This window comes from Ambystoma mexicanum, chromosome 11 (genome assembly GCF_040938575.1).
Source record: "Ambystoma mexicanum isolate Mex_15411 chromosome 11, UKY_AmexF1_1, whole genome shotgun sequence".
Lineage (NCBI taxonomy): Eukaryota > Metazoa > Chordata > Amphibia > Caudata > Ambystomatidae > Ambystoma > Ambystoma mexicanum.
Window position 1 is genome coordinate 1,196,546,726 of NC_090934.1, and position 22,351 is coordinate 1,196,569,076.

A 22,351-nucleotide genomic window follows, 5' to 3' on the forward strand; every position below is an offset into this window, starting at 1 on the left:
TCCTCTCCCATGTACAATCTGGCAGGTTTCTAGATAAGATAGAAAGCGGGAACATTTTGCGTCCTATATCCTGTTTTAGGCGGTAGGTGGCACAAAAACATCACCTATAAGCCAAAACTATTCCATTGGTGTACAGCTAACAGAGTGAGGACATGTGAATAGGGGCACGTGGCTTGTGGGTGTTTGTGCATATACTCACCTCTTGACTGCCCATTGCCATTCTAAACAATATGGCCATTCCCACCACCTCCATACCCAAAATGCATTCTCCTGGGTTCTCTTTGAGCTAATTCTTTTTTTTTTTTTTCTTTAACAGCTGTGGCCTGCTTAATTTATTTTTATGTAATTGTTTTTTGTGACTAGCCTAATACCGTACCTGCGTTTGGTTTCTAAACGTGGATCCGGGATTCAAACCTCTGTTGGTCGGCATGGTCTTGCTTCCAAGACCAGCGCGTTGCCCCTTTGCTATCCTCCGTTCACACATATGTCCAGGGCAGGTTTTATTGCCCCTCTGCCATGCTTGTTAAAGAATGCACGGATGCCAGCGTAGCTGAAGACTTTGCTACCCGGCCATTCCAATAACCAGTCTCATTGAAGCGTAACCCAAGATAATCGTATTTTGCAAATTGCTCCAGAGTGACACCCTCTACCCGGGCATTCCATTCTGATGCTTCCCTAATTTTTGCTTGCAGACCGGTGTCTTAGTTTTATTAGTATTCAGGCTAAGCCTCAACTCCCACACTTCCTCACGAAGGACGCCAGAGACTCTCTCAACCATGTAATAGTGTCAAGCACTAGCATCAAACATTTGCCTGTCAGTTTTATTTCTAAGCAGTCTGCTAAGTGTTATTGGATTAACTGCAGTTGTTAATGCACTACTGGGGTAATAATGCCATAACCAAGTGTACCTTTAGCCACTTAGTTTATATCTTTTCCTTGCACTACATTCCTAAAGCCAACAGCTTTGGCTTCAGTATAGGTATTAGGTACTGCTTTCTTATGCCCAGGTAATCACACAATTGTCCAGCTGTTACCGTATTATGGATAAGCAGTTTTATTATGGCAGTGCCTGGAAAATATCTGTTCCATGTCTACACAAATCCCAGAACTGGTGGCTTTGGAAATGCTTGTATTTTAATCTGTCAGTAAAATTAATTTGTAGGTAAAAAGAAAGTAATTCCAATTCCCAGTAGCACCATTTATTTGGGGAAGAAAAACATTTCCTCTCCAAATCGGGCAGTAATAATGTAACTCCTTTGTATGGCACTTCTTTGATACCTCTGAACCTAACCTATCCTTTTAGCTGTGTGGGTGAAAGTGGGGGGCAGGCTCCTATGTGTTTCCTATTTTTCGTCTGGTGTATTTATACTCCCTATTTTTCTGTAGCAAATATTTGCCTATTCTTTAGAGAATACAAGTGTCTGGTTTACTGCTTGCCTGAAGGGCTGCTATCCCTTACTGTGCAACACAAATATTCACAGGTACCCTCACTTCTGCATAGAGCGGTCCAATCTGAGGGGCTAGGTCCCTGTAAGGGAAGTGGGTACATGGATAGTTTCATGAAAGCAAGGAATTAGCGAGCTAAGTGCTGAGAGAGGAAGAGGGAAACGTGTGGGCATAAGAGGCTCCTAGAAGCAGGCGAGAGGTTGTGGAAGTAGTGCTGAGAGAGGCAAATGGAATTGAGAGAGCAGCGGGAGAAAGGCTGATGGGAATCGAGACAGAGAAAGGGATGTAGGAGTGTGGATAACGACTTGTGGGAGCAGAAGAGAGGTGGAATAAAGAACATGAAGAAAGGAGTCTGGTGGAAATGGTAGAAAGGTGGAGGAAAGAGAATGCCTGTGATCAGGAGACAATTGGCGAAAAAGTGGGACGAAGTGGCAGATGGAAAGGGCAGAACACAGGAAGTAGAGTTATAAGAGGGAGGGGGGGGGGACAAATGAAAAGCAGCTGGAGAAAAGCTGAGACAGACGGGCGAGGAGAAAGAGATGGTTGATGAGATTACCAAGAGGAAAAGAGGGATAACATCAAATCGGGTGGTGGGAATAATCTGAAAGGGGAAAGATCAGGGAAGAGGGAAAGAGTCTTGTGGGAGATGTTGGTAGAATACCTTGTATTGATAATGAGCGAAAGGAGAAGGAGCATTCAGAAACTAGAGGCAGAAGGTGAGCATCAAGTAGGAGAGCAGACAATCCAAGGAGAAGATAACTGGTGATAACCTGGAAAAGCCGAGGGAGCATCAGTGGAGAGCTATAAGGGTGAGGCTGGAGGACATAACCAGAAAGAAACCAGAGATGACAGGGAGAAGAGAAAGACGCAAGAAGAACGCCGGAAGGAGGCATTAGGGTGAGTTGGAAGGAGGCAGAAAAGGGGGGGGGAGTCAAGAGAAAGGACCTCCAGGAGAAGAGAGGAGGATACCCAAGAAGGATAGTGGAAGGAGAGAGAGGAGGAGAAGGCAAGATCAATACCTGATAAGTGTGAGCATAGGATGGATAGAGGAAGAACCACACAGTGAAGAATCGGAGGTACAGTCGAAGATGGAACAGGAGGTGTAAGTGAAGTTTCAGTAGGGTATGAGATCATGTCAGTTGAGTTAGAAATTAAGGAGGCGGTATTGGGAAATCAGGCCAGTAGCCTAAGACTGGGAGGTAGCAGCAAACAAGCACAACCCAAAAAGGCAGGCTACCACCATTTTGTGGAATCCCTGGGGCTTTGCACACCACTACAGGGCTTTATCTACCACCCTTGTGTAGGCCTAGCAGGGGAATTGCAAATGGGCCAGAGGTATTGGGGCAAGGGCACACCAATATCAAGGGTAGCAGGTAGATGGCCTGAGTCCCTCATCCAAGGTGACTGATTGTGAATTGATCATCTACACCAGGGAGGAAAACCAGAGTGCGGTTGCAAGCTAAAGAGCAGGTTGAGCCTACTTGCGTTGTGACAGTGCTTAAGACTTCTAAATCGCATTTGTTCTTTTATGAAATGCTTCAGTTTACTGCTCTCACTATGCCCCGATATTTGGCCCTTTTAAGGTTCGGCACTTTCTTTGCACTTTTTCACATGAGAGCAATACTATTAACATGTCTACTTTCTTTATGCATGGACTATGTGCTCATAAGTCATGTTGACCGTTCTTGAATACAAGCTGTTCTGTTTTTCAAAGTACACATATGCACTGCTGGAATTTCATATCTCACAATCTTGACATGTTTTGTAGTGTGGTAGTGCACAAACCCTGTGCTTTTCAAGTGTGAAATCCTTTAATCGAGTGCTGCATTTGATGCATCATTTAGGCTGGAGAAGCTAGAAAGCAATATGAATGAGGGGGTTATCTTTCTGAAAATGAAATTCCATGGTCCGATTACATGCTTTTTGAGTTGCATATCCTTTGTTGAGAGTAGGATTTGGTTCCTGCTTTAGCAAGAGACTTATTTCTTTGTTGCAATGCTACAAGGCTGTGTGTGCAGGGTTCCAAGGACAGCCCTGCCTTTCAGTATGGTTTGTTGCAGTAGTGCTGCATTACTGACCCTCTCTCCTCGTAAGTGTTGCCGTTACAAGGATGACTTGGATCCTGAGTGGTGCATCAATTCTAAAATTGGGATTCAAGAGGCTGGTAGAGGCGAGTTGCTCTGTATATAGCTATAGTTAACCGGTTCATTCTGTAAACCAGTTGCTATGTCTGGTATTTATGGTGTCAGAGCCACAGAAAGACAATTACTGCTTAAGTAATATTTGTCATTGCATGTCTTTGTATAGGTTCTGGGCTGAAAAAGGTCACCTATCGGTTTTAAGTCTTACTTTTTGGTTAACATTTCATGTACTGTGTGCAGACAGTTGTAAAGGTGCTTAAAGTTAACTGGGCAAGAACGGTTCCCATTCAGTGTGTACAGATGAGTCTCTGAGGTATGTATGCTAAATAACCTTGACACAGGCAAATCAAGTTTTTCTTTTTAGTTTTTCCTTTCCAGTACACTAAGTTACCAGTTAGAGTACTTTGAATCCTATTTCTCAAAAGTGTAGCTGCCTTTATTCCAAGTAATTTTTGCAGTGGTAACTAATGATTTTTAAGAAATGTTCATCTTTGGACTATTAAAGGAAGATGTTTTAGTCCAGTAATTCACAAATTTGTTGTTGCTTTCCAGGTGACCACACCAAAGAGGAAACGTAAATCGCAGAGCAATGTGATACAGGACACTAGTATAGGAGCGAACGCTGGGCCTCCAAAGAAGTTGGTTCGCAAAACAAAGGAAAGCGCAAAGAAATCATCCAGCTCCACAACCAGGAAGAGAAAGGACTCCTTAAAAGACACAAGCACCCCCCAACCTAGAGGAAGGGTACAGCGGCCTAGGAGGTCAATGAAGGCTACTGCAGTCAAAGATTCACCAAGAAATACACCACCTGTGAGAGAAGGGAGGAGGCAAAAGACGAGCAAGGAAGACCATCTCTCTGTATCCACTGAAGATGCTGCAAGGAACTCCCAGCCAGATAATGGGAAATCCAGATCACTGAAGGAGGAAGAGCTTCTGCCACTCGCCAAAGACATGCCAAAGAAATCCTTACCGCAAAAGGGGAGAGCACGTCAGCGGAAGATCGCAGTAGAGCCTGTTCTGCACACTGACGATGATTCTGAGAATGTGCAGTTAGCGAAAGGAAACACACGCCAACTGAAAAAGGAAACTGAGCCTGCTCTGCTCACTAAAGACTGTTCAGGGGATTTCCAGCCTCTGACCAAGAGAACACAACGGCTGAAGAAGGAAAAAGAGACGCATCCATTCTCTGAAGAGACTAAAACGGATTGCGAGCCGGCAGAGGCAAAATCTCTACTTACTGAGCTCTCTTTAAAGGAATCTCTGCCATTGAACAGGAGGATGCAGCAGCTGAAGGAGGAAGATGAGCCTGATCAAGACGTTCCAAAGAAGTCCCCTTTGCCAAAAGAGACTAAGCCCAAAGCTGGTGCACAGAAGAGCGCAGGTGAGCATCTTTGCCCATCTTTAAGGGTACACATTGACTCACACACCACATTTTACAGTCAGTGCAGCAGCTCCTTCCTCTCAGCAACGCTCTGTGTGAGCAACAAATATTAACCAGTTCTCGGCTGAATTTCCAATAATGTTTGAGAAATGAAATAAAATGCAGTGACTTGGAACAAAATAATTTGTCTGATAATACTGGACACTGAAGGTGCAGGTAAACCAATTTGAGAGGCCAACTCCCTCTATCCAATTATTCTGCATTTCTTGGTCTCCTTGGGAGCAGAAGCAGGCACTCTGATTATTTAGACAACTCTACCATTTCAATTTACAAATTGGAAAAACATAAAAGTGGTTCAACTCTTGTCCTTTTACCAGCCTATTATCTAGTTCTAGTTTCTACAGACACAGGGAGATGGAGTAATGTAATCAGGTGCAGAGGCAGCGTTGGCACTCAAACTGTAAAGATGTAACTGCAGACTCTCGTTGCCAAACACTAAAATAGATCCTGTCCTGAGATTATGAACTCATTGCTACTATGATGGCACATTGGGGGTGTTTTGATACTCTCAGGTGTGCATTAATCAGATGGTGAAGTCTTGAGAGTACTCACTCGGTCATCTGATGGGGTTCACTCTGTCCTACAGAGGAGCACTTGAATTTCATTGACCAATGGAAGTCTAACATAGCTGTGTCTCTCTGCCTTTGTTTCTAGAAACATTGCAATTGACAGGAAGAGTGCATCACCCTAATGTAATCCCAATATCCAGTCTTCTGAACCTCACACTCTATGGAGATTAGCTTAATGTTGACCTCCTAAAGGGCTTCAAATCATTCCAGGATTTGAAAACCCGATAAATAAGCCATGTCTAGAAAGTACCCAAATCTCCCATTAATATTAATCATGGGTGTTTTACCAGATTATTCCCGTTTCTAAGCACTGTTATAGCTGGTATTAATACTGCACAGTTTAACGTTAGTCAATTTATCGGCCTAAGAAAGATGAAGGATTGAGTCTGCCTTGCCACAGGATTCAAACTGGCATGGTATGTTTGAGGCAGGCGTTTCACCTGTGAGCTACCCAATCATGCAACGCTCAGAACTTTGAAGACACTCGCTTAGTCCTCTCCTTCTAGGGATCTCAAAAATGGCCTATTTCTCTTATTGGTTGAAAAAGAAAAGCTTTAAAGTGGGAGATGCAAGGCTTCATCTCAGTACAGAATTGCAGAGACTGCAAATGCTGGTACACACTTTGCTCTGTCCTCCAGTTCCCACTTAGATCGGTAAAATGTGATCATTTTTTTAATCGAAAGGGGCAGGTAAGACGTTGTGTTAAAGGAATGGTTTGGTCAACAAAATTTTATTGTCCCTATGGGTCGGCCATGTGTTTTTAAGCCTAAGTCGCACGATTTTAGAAAAATTTCCTATGGACCTTACCCAAGTTTTCGTCCATTAAACACACACGAAAACAGGCACCAGGGCACTGCCATTTTGTGATAATCCTATCACTTGCCGCATCGCCCTTGCTGACCTGCTTTTGCGGCACTAAATCATATCCCCCGCCCCTGAGCGTGACATTATCAAAACATTCATATTCCCCGCCTCTCTTCGTGACGTTACTGTGCTGCGTAGGCAAACGCACCCAGTCGTCTTCTACGCGACTTCACACAGAACCCGGAAACCAACACAGATCAACTCACAATACAGCGCGCCACAATTCGTAATATGAAACTGTACTTTAAAATCAAACAGCAACAGGGTACATTTGGTAAAGTACATTTATTTGACATTAAATGTTTATAGAATATTCATCAATTTGCATATTAAATCGGAATGTGATTTATTTATTTATCTGTTTTATTTTCTCTCGATCCGCAAATCCTTAAAAGTTTGTGAGTCACGCGCTGTTCCTTTATGGTACACAGGGTGTTGGTTTTCGTTAAAAGAAGCACTTTGGACGCACTGTGAACCGCAAGGCTGTTCCATCAACTAGGCACTAGGCCAGCGTAAAGGTTGATATGTTGCTTCTAGCCGCTAGTACCGCGTAAGGGCATATGGGCCCTTGGCGATCATCCCATAAGATCGTCAAAGTGGTGCAGTTGTTTACGAGAAGCTGCAGCTGGCGGTTGAAAAAACCATCTGCCGGGGTCTGAAACTGGTGGCAGTAGCAGTAGGGTAGGATATACCTGTTTTGAAAACATAAAAATTATAAATAGTCTTGCCAGCCGATCTTTATTACTATTATTCATTTTATTTATTAGGGCCGATCAGAAACTATTTTCTTGCAGGGATAGTGCAATGGGGAATGTTCGGCTCTAAAATCAATGCGAAAACTAACAAAATCAATCGAGGTTAACACACAATGAGAAACGACTGTTTGTCTACATGCGTGTGGAATGTGGACCTGCATGCCAATGTGCCCGGTACAAAGACGATCCCACAAACGTTTTACTTGCTCTTCGTTGATTCATTCATCCATTCATTAATTCTTCATTCCGGTATAATAGCGTCTAAAGAGTTACTTACATTATATTTGCAATTTCCATTGTGTCTCTGCGTAATGCAGTCCGTAAATCCCACTGTGCTCGTGGCAACCATTTTTCGTATACTGAACTAACGTGAAACTCAGTCTAGTTTCCGAATTTTCTGCCTTATCGTCTCTTACGTTATTGCCCACCTCCTTCAAATGAAGTCCTTTTGGCATGGCCCCTGTCTCTCGAGGTCAAAAAACAATAGAACCTTATACTGCCAGTGCGAGTTGTGGGCCTCTTTAGGCCGCGAGCTGAAAATCAAAGCCGCTGACCTTCACTCGAAATGAGCATATATTCTTACTTTGCAACATCCCGTAGTAAAGCCATCTGTGAGAACTTGAATTTTCAAATCCATCTATGTACTGGGCCTCGATGTGCAAATGCGAACGGGCTTCTCTCCCTTCTGCAACGGCTCGCTTGGCGCGTTCTAAGGCCCCCAATTTTGTCCTCGTTGTCCGCGAGCTTTGCAGCCCTAGAGAACCATAACTATGGGGATATTGACTTTTTGGGGGAAGGTCAGGGAAAGTATAAAGTACCCGAGTAGTTGAGTTGAAAGTGAGATTTATTGTTTGTTTTATTATTTGCAATACGCAAGCCTCCCCTTGGTTAACAGTGTGCAGCATTTACATGAGATTGCGAAACTTAGTTACATCAACAAAAATATATACATACACATATTGACAAGGTCAGCGATATGAGATGACTAGAGAGAGAAGTCAAGGATGACACCCAGGTTGTTCGCCACCCAGGATGGTGAAGGTAGGGGTTATGGTTTGCATACTTTGTATGTACACTGTACAATAACATTTTTTTACAAAAAGACAATCAGATTATAATGATTTAAACTGGGATTTGTACTTCTCAACGAGTTCTTCTTTGGGTGGACATGGCACAGTGGCAATGTTTGGTGGCAATGCATCAGTGCTCTGCACAGAAACGCTCAAAATTCCATATCTGTGCTTCTCGAGTACAGCAACAATAAGGCCTTTAACAAAATCGAACTCCATTTCCTCATAGACTGGTTTGATCACCCATTGCTTACTTCTTTTTGCAAAGGCCGTAGTGTAGAGAAGCATCCCTACATTACCTGTAGTTCTAGATTGTTCACGGCACACATTCTCGTTATGGGCCAAGACCGCAAGTAGAGTCCTATATTTCCATGCCCTGCATGCTGAAATGCAAGCGCTTTGGCCTGTTCTTTAGGCACATATTGTGGAACACTTCCAAACCTCCTGTGTGACAGAATTCTGTCAGCCCACTCAAATCTCTTCATAGAGTTTTATCGAAAACAATCTTCTCAATGGCTTTGTGTGTGGGTGAAGATGGAATCAACCACTTATTCTTCCGTGCCTCCTCTGGGGACAAAGGGCCATGTTCATATTGGTGGAAATGTAGGTTTTCTGTCCAGCGGTGAACGTTGGTACAGTGGTGCATCAGTGACCGCCATTTTTCAATTAGGATTTCCACTGAACCTTCACAAGTTTTGGAGCTCCAACAAATATGGTTGCTGATAAGACTGGGACCACTGTGAAATACTTTCCAAACCTTTTTTTTTTTCCATGCAGCTGAGATTTTCTTATTGATTGATTTAGCAAGATGCCATACATCAAATTGATGTTTAATATGTGGGAACTGCTCTCATTGTCTTGGCAATTGAAACGTGTCTGTCCATGGCTACGAGGTCGATGTGCATTCCTCTCGATTGTAGATATTCCACTGATTTTATAAATCCTAGTTTCTCCATGACCACTGAGGATTTACATTGGGACACCTGCACGACCACCGAACTCACAATTTTCTTACTATCCATGTCCTGAAAGTGGTAGGTGCAGTACTTGGCAGAAAATCCAGGGCTGTCGCACTGTCCATCGCCGGCTAGCCTGAATGGTTTGCCTTCGAATGTACTTGCTAGAGACAATTGTTCAATTTTCCAAGCATCACTAATGGCCGGAAATGGATAATCACGTTGGTATCTGTAGTACTGCGTTTTCGAAATGAAATGGAGTCCCACAAACTGAAAGAAAGACTTTAACTTTCTAAAACTGGAGCCACTAAAAAGTGATGCAGCTGCACACATAGATTGCCTGCTGGCAGTTTCCCCAGCATCGGTTGTGCAGACCATGAGAAAGTATGATTTAATCTACAGGCGGCATGTATTGTGACGTTACTGCCTTGTTTTTGACGAATCACATGAATCAATGGCTTCCGACATACTTTCCCTCTGACGGAATGCCCACATTTCAGCATACTTATAATATCCATCAAACAACTGTCGAATACTATGTATTTGCCCTTTTTCATTAGACTGGCATCTGGCATCACACTTGTTTTGGACTGCATCGTTGAGGACATATCAGCAGCATTGAAAGAAATAGCGCTGATATCGGGTTGTGATGCATCGGTGAATGCTGCTGCTGGTTCATTCTCTGTCATTTCAACATCTGTTACTTCAACATTGATGGGAGAACATAACATTGTCAACAGCTTTTTGGGTGTCATTTTTTTGGCAGGTTTAGATTGTGTGAATTGATCTGCGACTACTTCAGAGCTATCTTCAATACATTCAGTATCCTCTTCTTGTGGTGTTGCAGTCGCACTGTAGCAATGGTCCATTACAACTTTACTGGATTCTCCGGACACATTCATTTCATGTTCTGGCCATTGGACATGAGCATCTCTAGTCTCAACACGCGGCGTCTGAATTAATAGTTCCTCCATAGTGTAAATTGTCTGGCAAGCAACATCTCTCATTCGCTTCACTGTCTGTGTTTGTATAGTTCGTACACCCACGGTTAACTAGAGGACAGATTGAAAAAGGGATGTTCAGTTTAAACTCAAGATAAAGTATAGTAGAATTGACTGGAAAAAAATATAAAATAGTCCCCAGCACAAAAAAAGTCTAAAGTTATGAACTGATATTTTTGTTTCTTTTCTTTGCAACTTTTTTGACTTGACCTTCAACATCTGCACGCTGTAGCTCCGATTCGTTTCCGCATCTCTTCCCTTCCTGTTGCGCTGCAACGACTATATTTTCTGTATCCGCATAGACAGCACGGATTGAGGCTCCATCGACTCCCTGAAACACAGTACTTTCATTACTATGTATCACAATATTGTTAACATAAAACACACGTGAGGACGAACACACAGGTACATCTCAATAGCAAAACCCGATTTAAACATTGTGTAGAACAATCAAACGACAAGTATTCGAGCTCTGATGACCTAGTTCGATGGAACTGTCAGTATCCATGCCTCTGGCTCTGCATGGACTGCCATGAATGATTGTATTGGAGAGGATGCATCAGCAACTCCCTGAAACACAGTACTTGCGTTAGTATGGTTTTCAATATTGTAAACATACACACACTTGGGGTCGACGGCACAGGTACATATAAAGAGATAACCACAAATGATGCTTTGTCTAAAAGAATCAAGGAATATTTAAATATGATCATATTTAATCGACTTATTTCTCCGATTTCTTTACATCTGCATCATCTAAATGGGATGTTGTGATTGTAGTGGAAGCTCCATCGGCTCCCTGAAACACAGTACTTGCGTTAATAGGGAAGAAAGTATAGCAAATGGAATCACGTTATATGATCACGCTCGATGGAGCTGTCAGTGTCCATACCTCGTGCTGCTGAAGAATATCTAGGGATGTTGTAAATACAGTGCGCACTTCCGAAAGCTGTTGCGCCGATTCGTATCCGCATGGTCCCGCTTCCACTTCCCCTGGAATTACTTGAATGTCAGGCTCCGCATCAAGTGTGGGGGTTGACACTTCAACAACTGCCTGAAACATAGTATTTGCATTAGTAAGGATTACAATATTGAAAACATAACACACACTTGGGGTCGACCGCACAGGTACATATCAATGGCTAACCACGAACGAAACATGGTGTACAACAAACGACAAGTGTTCCAGTCCCGATGATCACGGTCGATGGAGCTGTCAGTATCCATACCTCATGCTGCTGAAGAACATCTAGGGCTGTTGTCAATGTGGTGGACGCTTCAGCATCTCCTTGAAAGACAGTACTTGCATTAGTATGGATAACACTAATTATAACTGAAAACAAACACCAGGGGACGACAACTAAGGTGTATATCAATTGGAAAGCACTAACCAAACAATTGGTAAAATAAGCACACGATACATAAAAACTATTACTTGACATGCATAAAACAAGTCTGTAGCGGAATAGCCAAATAAGATTACCTGATTCGCGCTAGAAGTGGTTGATAACTGCGAGCACGTCACGGAAGTAGAATGTTCTTGCTTCAAATTCAAGGTATAGTCAAGCAGTTGTAAAGGTAAATTGTTGTTTGATAATGAAATGCCAATATTTAAAATTGCCATGTAAGGAGACAGAATACTTGAGTAATGCATTTGAAAATGCGCAATATAGCACAGTTCCCTGTGCCCATATATAGATTTCATTTGTGGGTTATGAAATCTAAAAATATTATATTGATAAATGTCATTATTCAAAAAGCTATACACTCATATCAATGTCGAAAGTATTACAAATTGGAAAAAACACCTAAAATATCAATGAATCCATTCGGCTACCTAAACACTACCGCAAGGCCTAAAGCTAAAAACGAGTGGCGGAATGTGGACGAATAGAGTGGGAATAGCGTTTGCGAGCAATTTTCGTGTCGTTCGCCGTTAATTCTTCTTTGTTACCCAAGATGTGGCGTACATGTTCGAGGGAAAGTGCCGGCTGCCGATGCGTTATCGATCACCCCTCTTGTCCTCAAAGACTTGTTGGACTCTACTTTCAAGCTCATGCAGTGGATATGCGCAATGTCTGACCCATTCTCTTATTCGATCAACAGTTTTCAGGAATACATGCATTGTAGTGCCTTCAGATTTAGCATGGGTCTTCGAAGGGCAACCGCTAATCGAACAGGCAGGCATTGTTGAAAATTCTGAAAAGTAAATATTGACATTATTAAACAATCTAGATGAATAAAAATGTGATACAAAAGTAAATGAACCATGCAATATTCAATGCAAACTTTGTTTTACTTGCCGGATCTATACCAGTTCATCATGTGCGGATTAGTGTTTGCATAAGTTGCAGAAATTTGTAAATGATGTGACTAAACTCTGAACATGTGACTCGTCCCTTGGATGTTCTGTCTTGCACGAGAAGGAAACATGCTTATATTATAGACTGGACCCCCGAAGGATGCAATTTGATGACAATTGACACAGATGAAAATAAATAGATCTATCGATAGCATAACAATTGAAACTCAAGTCAATAGCAATGAGCCAAATGAACATAGCACTATTGGGTACTCTAATCGCAAATAGATAGAAATTTAAAAATGACCGAAATATGACTAGGATACATGGCCTTACCTTGACCAACAAACAGTTGGATTCAGCAGGCCGAGCAGTATGTTGCAGGAGAACAGGTAGATTGTCACAGGTAGTACACTGACGAGTTTGCTCGAAGTGGTCAGAGATGGCACGACGACGAGCATATTAGCATAGATCTCAGTGCTTCTCAGGTAGAACGTTCAGGAGTTGACTTGCAAAGCACAAAGATGTTCTCATGAGACATATCAAGTGGTTTATAAAGTATTAGAAACAGGGGTGTGTTTGTGAATGAATGACGTGCGTATGTCGTGGTATTATGTGGTTTGCCGGGGGGTGGCCTGCTTCAGGGGAGGCCTGCCTGCAGACACGGTGTCTGAGGAAGCCATGTGAGCGATTGCCCCTTTGGCGTGGGATACCTTTTGAAGTGTACATGGTGTTTGGCACCTTGGCCGTTTTCGCCCCTGACAGCACACCATGGCAGCGCTCGTCCACGGGTGCGAAATGCCTTTGATAGGGGGGGGGGGGCGGATGGATGGGCCGGTGGGCATGCAGGCAAGTGTGTGGGAGCAAGGGGCCATCAGGCCCCTCTCATCCTTTACTTCTCAGTAGAAACTCGGACCAAGTGCCTCCAGTAGTGGGTTCGCCCCTTGCCCTTATGTGATGTTAACTTTGGTTGACATTCGCGTAGATGGGACCACTGAGCAGGACACGGGGCATCCATTTTTGTACCCCCTTCCGACTCCATCTTGGTGACCAGGCCTCACAGCGCGCAGAGCACATGGCCCCCACCCTCGTTCCCACTCTGACTGGAAAACGCTGGAGGTATTTACAACAGCTAATAAATGTAACACATTCTTCCTCTGTGATCACTGTCCTGCATGTGAACCAGCCTGAACTAAGCACATAGCTCGTTCATCTCCACAAACGTGTCCTTGCCCACGCACCCTTGCCAGTGGAAACTTACTACCATTCTGACCGTGTGTCCCTGCAAGGTATTCTCTTCATGTGCCAGACCACGCCAGGATGCCCACCTAGCAGATCCCCCAACTAACATTAGACCCCTACCACAGTATATCGTTGCCTATCAATAACAAATGACACATACCGGAGATTCTTGTGAGCACAGGCCCACACTTCAACAAGTGTGTTGATTGATAGTATAGATATGTGTGTGACTTTTATAGAGACAACCTACTGAAAGACTTTGAACAAGTGTTATTTAGTGCATGCATTATTGAGAATATATTATGTTGGCTTAGATAGTGACCACCCCGCTTCATAGCGGCCTGACCTTCACCCATTCGGAGCACAGATGTCTGATGTCCATCCTTGAATGGAGTCGCACTTCATTCATTTAAAAAATCGAAACAACCGTTGTTTAAATATATGTGGTGTTTTATTTTGTATCTTATTTTGATGGCACAAAAATACAAGGCTTTACACATTGTACAGGTCAGGTTGCAGCACAGCGAGGGAAAATCCCCTGTACTGACTGCTGTCACTCGGGAAAGTTTCTCTTATGGCACGAACGACACAGGCGGGTATTACTCTTCGAACGCGATGTCCAAACCTCCTGTGAAGCCACCATGTAAAGGAACGATAGGCCACCAGCCGGTACCACCTGTGAAAAAGAATGATACAAACTGTTTTTAAATGAACAAGATAAGTTTGTTGTCAATGACAATTCTTGTAACTAATGGCATTCTGCTTGGACAAATGCTATCTAGAGACTGCACACTATTGAACGACTTTCATGCGTTAACATGATATGTATATGTAATTTTGGATATAGTAGAAGACCATGAAATAGGAGTGGCATCACAAGCAGAGTATACTTACTCGTTACTCGGATTACGAGGACGAACAGTTGAGCGAAGTTCATGCATAAGCACCATCATTATCCTCAACACGGACCGTGTGAGGCAGGCTGCCCTGAAGTCTGGCAGCTCTGTCATGCATTGCGATCGTGGCTCGCCTTCCGAGATGTAGGCCACGCATCCCGAGTTTTCACAGCAGCAGCAGTTCTCCTCGGTTGGCATTGGCTCGCACCGATTGCATGTGCACCAGGTGGAAACACCGTCCATGCGACTAGGTCCAGTGTCTTCATCCGTTGATTCGTCCTGCCAACTGCCGTCCGAAGCCCCATCGTTTTCGCGCGTTTCCCTTTCCAGTAGTTCCTCCTCGGTATACTCGGCTCGTACATGTAGGGCATTATTGTAGCCATTGTGTGGTAAACAAACTAAAATAATTTATAGCGATGGTACAGGTGTTCACACGGGCTACAAGCGGCAAAGGTAGCTGACCAGAGCACAGAAACGAGTCACAGAATACTCAAAGTAACACAGAGAGAGGAATGGAATCGAAAATCTGCTGCTGTGTGTTGTGAAACGTTCTGTTTATGCTTATTGAGTAAAGAGGCTTCCTGCCGTTTCCATGGCGACACGTCATTGGCTCAAGCGCAGCGATTGTTGACACGAGACGTGCTTTGGCATTGTGAAATGGGCGGTACGCGTCTGCTGATGACAGGCTCCGGGGCGTGGGATATGATTTAGTGCTGCAAAAGCAGGTCAGCCAGGGGGATGGGGCAAGTGATAGGATTATCACAAAATGGCAGCGCCATGGTGCCTGTTTTCGCGTGCGTTTAATGGACGAAAACTCGTGTAAGGTCCATAGGAAATTTTTCTAAAATCGTGCGACTTAGGCTTAAAAACACCTGGCCGACCCGTAGGGACCATAAAAAACTTTGACCGAACCATTCCTTTAATCTGCCCTGGGGAGACAGGGAAAGGGCTTCACTCTAATGTGCTAGTAATTTCAACCCTTTTCGCTGAATGCTTGCGAGAGCCATAAAAATAACCAGGATGTGGAAGCTATTTTGTTTCTAGCTTACAATAGCGTTGTACAATTATAAGATTTTATGAGGAGATGGTTCTGTCAATTGATGTTTGGCTCCCAAAATGCACCTGAAGGAAAACCCTGATGTGAATATTAAAAAAAACTCAATAAGATAAGTCAACATTTTTTAAGTAAGGATGCCTCTCAGCATTTACAGCACTTGAGGTTGATATTCAAGGGCACAACACTAAGCATTCTGAAGTGGTGTGGGTGCTTCATGTTGCTCCTCTGCAGATAAAGATGGATAGTAATAGGTCACCGGTATAGGATATCCTGTAGTCGAACACATGGATCAGGCCTATGTGGGAATATTAGAGGCTCTACAATGACTGCAAAGATTAGTAGAGTATATCTGGAAGCAGCCTCCATAACATTGAGGGTAATGGTAGCCTCTACCATTTAAGAAGGATATCCCATTTTGTCTGACATTCAATCTATGTGCTTTGTTCGTGTGGTGTGTGGGTTATTTCTTTATATTTATTGAAAGGAGGATTGCCACATTTGGGCTAGCTTAACAAGTGTTAAGTGATGTTTGCATCCCCACAGCTTAATGTGTTAAACTTGGCTGCTATGGATAGAAGTTATGTGGACTGAAATCGTAACGTAACCCATCATCCAATATATGCAATGTCCTCCTGCTGACATGGAGTGTAATATGTCACTATATGTAACATATCTTCACATGAGAGAAGTATTACTTAACCATACACTAGAGAAGGGCCCAGCTTCCACATCTGAGTCCAAGAGGCCTTTATATGGCACCTTGGGACACTTGCAGAGAAAGTGGCCAGCCAAAGTAACAGAGAAATTACAGTAGTTCTCTCACTTCCTGTACTGGCAGGCTATTCTACCATTTGTGGTTTGCATGAAACCTACATGAATATAGCTCACTGTGGCAGCTGCTGAACTTTCACACTCTACAGCAGGCTTGTGCACATCAGGTAGTGAACAGAGTAAAGCTGCATTACTTACTTCAGCCCAGCTAGAAACATTTCTGTCAGCCAGAGGAAAGTTATTTAAGAACAATCTAGATTGGCACATATTAGTACTACTATGAAAATGGGCACTCGTGAAGATAATCCTTTTGTCATTATGGAAGACTTAATGTATAATAGAACATCAACCTAACTGTTCGCCACAATAGGAGAGGCGCTAACAGGTTCTGGTTTCTTTCCCTTTTGCATGACCTGGGGCTGAGATCACTAAATAGTAGAACAACATCGGATTGTCCAGGTATAGTGACATACAAGAGCCTAGAAAGAAAGAGTAGCTTGGTAAACTACACTATAGTACCCAACTATTTTTGGGCAAGTGCAATCGTTATGGAGGTGGTGACACAAAATGAAAATGACCATAAACCTCTTGTGTTAAGTTGCATTTTTAAAGGAGCAAGACAAACTCCAAGCAAGGCCCTCAGTCATGCAAATTACATGGTTTCTAATATTGGGAAAAATTCTAGATGGTTGTGCCATGACGTCCAGGATTATATGGCCCAGGTTAAAGGCCACTATGGCCGACATGTCTATGCTATTATTGCAGGAACAGAGTGATTGCAAAATAATGAGACTTTGAAAATCTTATAATTCTAATTTCTGTGTTAATTCACTTCTACCTTAGAGACTCCCAGCTCTTTTGCTGGACTTTAGGACTTTTAATTTTTATCCTTGAGTGAGACCTTTTTCTCACTCTCATGTATTTTCTTTGATTTGAACACTGTTTCTTTTGGTTTTGGAGTCTGACAAACTCCATAGGTATCATCTTTTTGTATTGTCACATACAGCACCCTGAGTGCACTGTCACAGAGAAGTCCTTTGGATTTCTCTTAAGGTGTAAATTCTTTCTCTTGGATCAACTACTGTTTCCAAGAGTAGTAAAGTGAAATTGACTTTACTTACCTTTTTCTCTTTGTAGACCAGGCACACACCATCATCTGTGGAGTGCTGGGTGGATATTTAGAATCCCCTTTTGTCTACCGTCTCACGTAACATGTTTGTTACCCTCACTACAATTAATGGCTGGTGGCAGTGGTTTATTCTTCCTACCATTGTGCGTTTTTACCACAGGCTGTATTCGCAGCTGCAATATTGGGTGCAATTTTGTCAAAATGGCCCGGTCTTCTTTTTTCTCCATTTCTTGTGATGTCCTCGAGTTTTACTCTGCGCGCCAAACCAGGTTTGGTCCCTTTGTTCATTTAGTCTTTGGAGGGATTCAGTGGTGAAGCCCTCCTCTGGCTCCAGCGTGTCTGGCAGGGCAGGAAGCAAGGGAGGTACCCAAAACTCCCTGTGCTTAGTCTCCTTGGTTACAGGAATGCACCCAAAGGTGATTGGCTGGCTGTCCTTGGAGGAGAGCCACCCTGCTGTGTGAGTGACAGCTAGGCTGCGAATGAATGGGAGAAACTTGCATAAAAGGCGAGGTCTTTTGCAAAGAAGGCAGTCGAGCACTGGACGAAGGAACCGAAGAAGAAACTGGAAGAGAAGGTTGCTGCACCCTCCTGAACCGTTGGTTTGCCAGGTGAAGCACTGCTGCAGTGATAAAGCTCAAAATTTCTAATCGACTAGAGAAGCCCGGAAAGGACGACTTCTTCCCTTGGGTTGGTGGGACTAACTGACCCCAAGACTAATTTGACTGGATCCCCTCTCCCCACTGGCTGTACTTATTTTCTGCTGCTGGAACCGGGTGCCAGGGGACAGTAACACTAGAATCAAGTGTATCGTTTTTAAGCAGAACCCGAGCTCCAGGAAGATTATCTGGACTTCCTCAAAGCAGGACGACCCAAGCCTGAGGCACCTCAACAGAGTGCTGGACCCCAGAAGCAAGGGGAGCCTACAAGGTGTCCAAGAACCGCAGTGGTGCTATTTGCCAGTAGCTGAAACCGCAAAGTGCCGCTGATCTGGAGTAAGTCCATTGCTGCCACCGACCTTCACACCGTAGTGCAGGAGTCCCCAGACATCCTCCCTCCTGGCCCCACGACTGAGGCCCAGGAACAGGATATGCAGGACTACAACAGAAACAGAAGCCAGCTGGACCCTTTTGTTCAGACTCAAGGTGCTGTGTAACTAGGGGTACTGAACTCTTGTTGTGTGTAGCTTGCTTACTCTCACTGGAGACTTGCATTTGCTGCCCTTTGTAGAGTTGCTTGCAGCTTTGCCCTTCACAAGCCTCTCAGCTTGTGGCCCTACAGTGATTTCTTTTACAACAAAACTCTCTTTAACATTGTGCAAGACTTTTGCCCTATCTTCAAAAAGTGCCTCCGCTCGCCTAGACTTTGCTCAATTGCCATTGGCTGGCCTGGCTCCCTGCAGACTCTTCTTACCCTCTGAGTCCCTGGACTTTTTGAGAGACAGGTAAACACAAAATCACAGTGCATAGAGGAAGAATACTGGTGGAATCGCCTGATGAGCGGTCAAAGCATCAAATCGGCAATCGCAGTGGGACAATTCCTTCAAAATATTGACTGGGACATAGGACGAAACTCAGCAAATCACGCAAGTCAGAGGTAGATTGATGTTTGATGCCTCAGCAACCCAAAAACGCAACTCAATTTTAGGATACATAAAAGTAACAATCAAAACAAAGGCAACAATTAAGATGAAAACATTTCTTGTAAATATTGTTGAAAAATACAGTTGAACCAAGTCAAGAGAAAAACAAAAAGTCATACATAATGTCCTTGTACAGCTGGGAAAGGGTTAACCTATATTTCATTGAGGGATTGTAAAGTACTTACCAGTTTGGAGAAACTTGTTAACCGTTGTTTCCTTCCCTGACCTTGTCCTTTTTCCATATCTTCAGTATTACATTTAAGTGTAAAAAGTGCTATATCAACGTCCACAGTGTCCTGGCAATTGAAGTCACCTGAGGGTGTAAGAAGTGTGTGTGTGACATCCCAAAAGGATATCGACTTACTTAACTGGACTGAAGGAGTGTATTTATGAAGTCTATTTTATTGTTGCCAATTGCCCCTTCTAAAGAAGGCTTATTTTAAAACTGACTGTTAAATTAATAAATCATTATTTAATCAAGAAACCTTGAGTATAAGTATTATTTGAATACCAGTCACTGTGAATCTCTGTTACGTCTCTACAGCTCACATTGACCACTTCTTGAGAGAAGCTTGGCTGCTCAGTCACTCTACCAACTTGTGTAGTACAGGCCTATACCAAAGGTTGGGTTACCTAGTGCCAAGAGTACAAGGCTGGTGTAGTCTCCCACAGGGTTACTGCATACAATGTTGCCCAACACTGGTGGCAGGCAGTGAGGATTTGTGTAGAGTTGTTACATTGAGTATTTTGCTTGTGTTCAACTAAACCCCGACAAGGCTCAGAAAAAGCAATTGCAACATGCCAAATATGGATAACTTCAGTCAGGAAGCCCTGATCATTCTTACAGTGGATCAGCTGAAAGAAATGTAAAGTCAGGAATATTACTGTAAAATCAAAGACAAATGTGTTGATTACAAGGTTGTTGAATCACCAAGTGTGGGTAGTAGGCCTGCAACACCTACTAAACCAAGAAATGTGGAAAGTGTTGATGAGGATGATAGTTCAGAATCTAACTCATGTACAAGAGGAGGTAGAGGAGTCCCAGGATGGGAGCCCCTCTTTCCCACAGCCTGCCATGTTGCCTCAGGGACCCCACAAGTTCCAAAATTGAGCCCAGAATGTGTCTCTTGAAACAATGAGATTAGAATTGGAGTTCAAAAGATTGAAAACTCAAACTGAAGCCAAACATCAGGACATCAAACTCAGAGAAATGGGAATGCAGCATGCACTTGATATGAAAAGATTCTCTTGAATCTGCTTCCCTCCAGTCCCAAGAGGCCTTGCCTGCCCAAAGAAGCAGTGAGTATATATGACGTGAATCCTGATATTTTTGATTGGTTGAGTGTTTTTTTAATATAATCATGGGATTTAGGGTCTCGAATGGAATTATTTAATTCCCTGGCTTTTGTCTAGGCTCCCCCAGAATGGAACTGATGCTGTAATGGAGTTGGGTGAACTTGAAAGACGAGAGTATGAAAATGTGTAGCTGACTTTAATAGCCAGATTTCGGGAAAACTCCTTCCCAGTACCTTAAGAGGTTTAGGACCCTCAAAAGAACTGATGGGTACCCCTTTGGCTACCTGGGTATGTGAATGTTTGAAACACTTAGATGATTGGGTTAAGGCTTACAGAGTTAAACGCCTTTGAAGGAATGAGTAATCTGTTTTTGTTAGAATCTATTTTTGATGCCTGCTATCTTGAGCTGACTCAAAGAGATTGATCCCAAAAAGTTAGCAAAGGCTGCTGACTTGTGGGTAGCCAACAGGGCCACTCACAAGGATTCTGGGGCCACTCACAAAAAGGTTGAAGAGGAAGCAGCACAAGAAAGAGGGAAAAGAGAATTCTAATTCCAACCATCCAAAAGAGGGCCACACGCAAAAGAAGGGTAAACCACATGGAAAACCTGGTCAGTCTAGTGACACCTGTGGTGCTAAACCAGAGGGAGGTCAGCAGAAGCCCCCATTCCAAAGAACATTTGGTAAAAGTTATGCTTGTGGGTCAACTGACAATGTGAAAGGGGATCCCAGAGGTAAGGGTAAACCTTCGGGGCCACACTGCCTCCTCAGCCTTCATCCCTGAAGGAGAAGTTCATATGGCAAGTGGTAACTTTCAACTATTGGCTGAAGACCCCATTGGAGTCTCAGCCAGTGTTTCTTTAGTGTCACTGGGTCTGTGGGAACAGCAGAATGTGGATGTGTACAGCTCCATTCCAGATAACACAAACTAATATTACAAGGACAGTGTACTTGTAAATGGTCAGGAGACTCCTGCCATTAGAGACACTGTGACTAGCATTCTAGTTGTTGCCAGTTTATTCAAACCTGAGGATGTTGCTAAGGCACCCAAAGGTCCCACTAAACTTGCAGGAGGCCCAATCCAAATGGTTCCAATACTGCCAGGTCTCATCCAGTGCAATAATATGACTGTAAGAATACCTGTATGTGTACAAAATGAGGTGCCTGGGAGAGTACTATTGGGGAATGACTTAAAAACTCTTGGAGTTGTATCAAGCACCCGAGGCCTCCCAGTAAAAGGAAGCAGGAGCAAACAAGATTGGCCAGAGAGGCAACTTTGAATGACTCTCAGTGGGAGGTTACAGAAGTACCTATAACCCCCAGTCTACAGGAAGGACACCCTTCTGATTCAGGTCAAAGAAGGCGACAAAGGGGCACCCCAAGGTCTCAGGAAGAAAGAAAGGTGTTACACCTAAACCTGTTCAAAGGACAAGGACATCCCCCGAGAGGACAGTCCAAGGTCACCCCAGTGACCCCTCCATCGTCTGAGGCTGAGTGGGAGGACCAACCAGAAAGTGGTGAAACAGCTACTGATGAAACAGAGCTGGAAGAAGACCTTCCATATGTTGGAGATCTGGATCCTAAAGACCATCCTGAACTGCATCCTGAACTGCAAAATTTACTTGCAGAAGGTGGATTCTCTAGGGCAGACTTCAGCAGAGGTCAAAGAGTGTCTTACTCTTGAAGGGCTTCGCCAACGGGCAGCTTCCCAGCTGGAAGGGTGTTAGGCAAAGCTTGTATGCTGTACCCTCTGTGAACACTGCAAACAACTCTGACC

General features: G+C 43.6%; 1 protein-coding gene across 1 annotated transcript in view; it reads left to right on the forward strand.

The window, feature by feature from the left end:
- Positions 1-22,351, forward strand: part of NEIL1 (nei like DNA glycosylase 1) — a 152,572-nt gene that overhangs the window by 113,570 nt on the left and 16,651 nt on the right. The window contains exon 10 of the mRNA XM_069624548.1: positions 4,140-4,968. Within this exon, the coding sequence (XP_069480649.1) occupies positions 4,140-4,968 (829 nt within the window). The remainder of the gene's footprint in view (positions 1-4,139; positions 4,969-22,351) is intronic.